General features: G+C 34.3%; 1 protein-coding gene across 1 annotated transcript; it reads left to right on the top strand.

Annotated features, from left to right (window-relative positions):
* The first annotated feature begins 2,519 nt into the window (after positions 1-2,519).
* On the top strand, positions 2,520-2,972 carry LOC139426537 (uncharacterized). Its single transcript, XM_071185785.1, has one exon. The coding sequence runs from the start codon at positions 2,520-2,522 to the stop codon at positions 2,970-2,972; it is 453 nt and encodes a 150-aa protein (XP_071041886.1).
* The last annotated feature ends 472 nt before the right edge of the window (positions 2,973-3,444 follow it).

Here is a 3,444-nt window from a genome sequence, read left to right as displayed (position 1 = left end):
AATCCGAAGTCAGACAAAATAATCTAGTAATTTTGGTTTATTATTTATTTGAGCATATTACAATGCTAATAAAATTAATTTGACTTTTTATATTATGTTCTTCTATTGAAAAATAATGTCTTGCATAGGCTGAAATACCTTCCTAGAATTTTTCTAAGAAGTGTGAAAATAGTTTGGAGTATATTTTTTATCCAGACAGCAAAGCTCATGCATAAGGGATTAAAGCTTTCAATGCACGGGAAAAGAATTCACGATTTCTTATTTTTAAAAGTAAAATATATCAGGCTTGGATAACATATCTCCACATAAAAGCATCTTTTAAAAATACTAAACACTTTTTCCAGTCTCCTATATTTTAGAGTGTTCATTACAGTTTTTTATTTTAACTGAATTTCAATATTTGAGTAAACAACATTCCAGAATAATGTGATTATATCTTTAGTTTTGAAAAAAAACTATGAATAAAAAAATCTCAAATTCTTGTGTAGTGACTAGTAAGTTTTCAAAATTAGAAAATGTTCGAGTTGTTTTTATTAATATTGATAATTACATGTAAATACTCAGCCAAGCAGAAGTTTAAATAACAAAATCAGGTTATCATTTTTTCCCAAAAGCATTTCTTAAAACGAATATTATTTCAAAATATCCTAATAAATTTAGTCATATCATGTTTCTAATATAAAATATGTTTTAGATTTCAATGTTTGAAAATATATTTATTAAATATAAATAAAATATTACAAATCACATTATAATGTTCAATAATCACTCCAAAAGTCGTTATTTCATATTTAATTTAAAAAGATGAAATAGATATCGTTTTTGATTTGATTCTGATTTTTCTGATCACGCATATTTAAAGTCAAATTTCGGTTCATGCATTAAAGAAGTTAAAAAAAAAAGTCTATATTGACATTTTGTAACATTCTATGTTAGAATTCAAAATTATTTCTTTGTTATTGCATCAATGTATCTTGTTCTTGTTCTTGTATGTATCTTGTTCTTGTATCAATGAATCCAAGTTTGTTGTTTGTAACAAAATAATGATAATATGTTCGAAGAAAGGTTAGAGGAATATGGGGCAAAATTGATAGAATCGTAGTCAAAAATATAGAGGAGCTAATGTTATGGTCAGGGATATTTTAGGTGAGAAAAGGTTGCTGAAACGAACAGAGAACATAATAAATTTACCATAATTTCTTAATTGGTAGATTTGTTTAATCTAGAAGAAGGAAATCTCGGAAAGAAGTTTATTGTTCAGCCTCATAATGACCCAAGACACAAATGTAATCACTTTATCAATTATTTGAAGTCAAAAGAGAAGTCAATGTCAATCATATCAATCATTGAAAAGCATTAAATGGTGAGTGATAAACAATATCAAGAAAATAAGAAATAATTTTCTTAAATGCCAAAGTTCTGATCGTACTAAAAGGGGTCATATTGATAAGAACAAAATATAAATTAACATTTGTTTATGCTATATAATGTTGTTTTTTTTCCTTTTGGAATGTTAGAAAACGCAATATTTTTTATTGTTCTTGTTATATTAGTGACTATTTTTTATCCTGTTCCTATGCAATTGAATAGCGTACATAATTTTTAAAAAAAATCACAGAAGGAAAGAAAATGGTAAGTTATGACCAGATATATCTTCTAATCCGGGTAAAATGTTTTATAAATAAGAGCTCACATGGATTAAGTAATGTATTCAGTAGTGTATTAAGTTATGTACTCAGTATGTTAATCTTCCTTTCCTCTTTTTTTTTTTGGTATTTCTAATGTTTATTAATTTCCGTTAAATAGCTTAATCTTCCTTCATTATAAATACCTATAATTATGCTTTAATTAATTTATATTGCATGTTATTTTTCTACTTCCAACCACCTATTTTGTTATTTTTCTAATTTCAATATTCAGAAAATATATTTCAGCAATAGAAAGCAATCCATCGCTTCGTTCGCCGTCGTCTTTTGTCTTGTGCCTGTTATTATTAAGGTTATTAATTAATGAGAATTGAATTAGTAATTTTAATTCAATTCTCTTTTTCATATTTTATTTTTTTAAATTTAGTTCGACTTATTTTATTTCGTTTTTAAATAAAACTACGATTTTTGGGGGAATTAAATACAAGTTCAGTCACAAGAAACATGGATGTTCATTTCATTACGTATGATAAATAAATAAATTTAACAAATATTGATCCTCTAACTCTTGTAAAATTTATGATTGAAATTAAATACATTTCATCATCAAATCACTTGACTATAACGCGATATTCTACTATTAATTAGTGCCGAATTAATACACTCCTCAAAAGTGAAATTGCAACATGAAGAAATAATGCACGTAGCGTCATGCAAATTTCAGGAGCGATAGTAGTGAGATGGATATGCAAATGATTAAATTTGCTCACGCATCTGATCACGTGGTACGCATATTCGGGCTATAAAGGCCAGCAACTTTCCCTTCTCATAAACGACATCTGAGGTTTTGGGTAGCATTTGCGACTTTCGAAAATGCCTCTGAGACGTCGGCGAGCTCAATACCATCAGTTAACGACCGAGGAACGTGACCGTATTATCGAACTCCATGAACTTGGTTTGTCGCTGCGCGCAGTAGCAACTCGTGTTGGGCACAACGTGAGTACCATCCAACGTTGTGTCACACGATGGATTCAGGAAGGTCTACGTGCACGCCGAAGAGGAAGTGGTGCGCACAGGTGCACGTCAGAGCGCACAGACCGGCGTATGCGCCAGTTGACTATTCGAGACCCTTTCTCCACGGCACGTGCCATCCGAAGCCAGTTGCCTTCAGGAGCATGTGGATCTGTGTCCACCCAAACCATACGCAACAGATTGCATGAAGTGCAGTTACGTGCACGGGTACCAGCAACAGGGGTACCGTTGACCGCTTTACACAGGGCTAGACGCCTGGCGTGGTGTCATCATCATCGTACCTGGACCATCTAATGGCATTGGGTATTGTTCACGGATGAATCTCGTTTCTGTCTGTGGAGAAAATGACGGCCGTCGACGGGTATGGCGGCGACCCGGAGAACGCTACGAACCAGCCCATTACGCCGAGATTCACTTGGTCCTACACCGGGCATCATGGTTTGGGGCGGCATAATGTTTGATCGCAGAACGCCCCTGGGACACATTCACGGCAGTTTGACAGCGGACCGCTACGTCACACAAGTTGTGTATCCCGTTGTTCTGCCCTTGTTGCAGGGCGCACCCAACACGGTATTCCAGCAAGACAATGCCAGGCCGCATGTCGCACGGCGAACTCTTAACAGCCTGACTGGATTTGACATCCTTCCCTGGCCGGCAGCCTCTCCAGATCTGAATCCCATAGAACACCTATGGGATCTCATTGGACGTGGCATGAACAGAGGACCAATGGCGCAAACCATCGATGATCTGCGCACAGCAGTGGATG

The sequence above is a fragment of the Parasteatoda tepidariorum genome, chromosome 1, assembly GCF_043381705.1.
Source record: "Parasteatoda tepidariorum isolate YZ-2023 chromosome 1, CAS_Ptep_4.0, whole genome shotgun sequence".
In the NCBI taxonomy this organism is placed as follows: domain Eukaryota; kingdom Metazoa; phylum Arthropoda; class Arachnida; order Araneae; family Theridiidae; genus Parasteatoda; species Parasteatoda tepidariorum.
The sequence above is the reverse complement of the archived record's forward strand: the minus strand, read 5'-3'. Positions and strand labels throughout refer to the sequence as shown.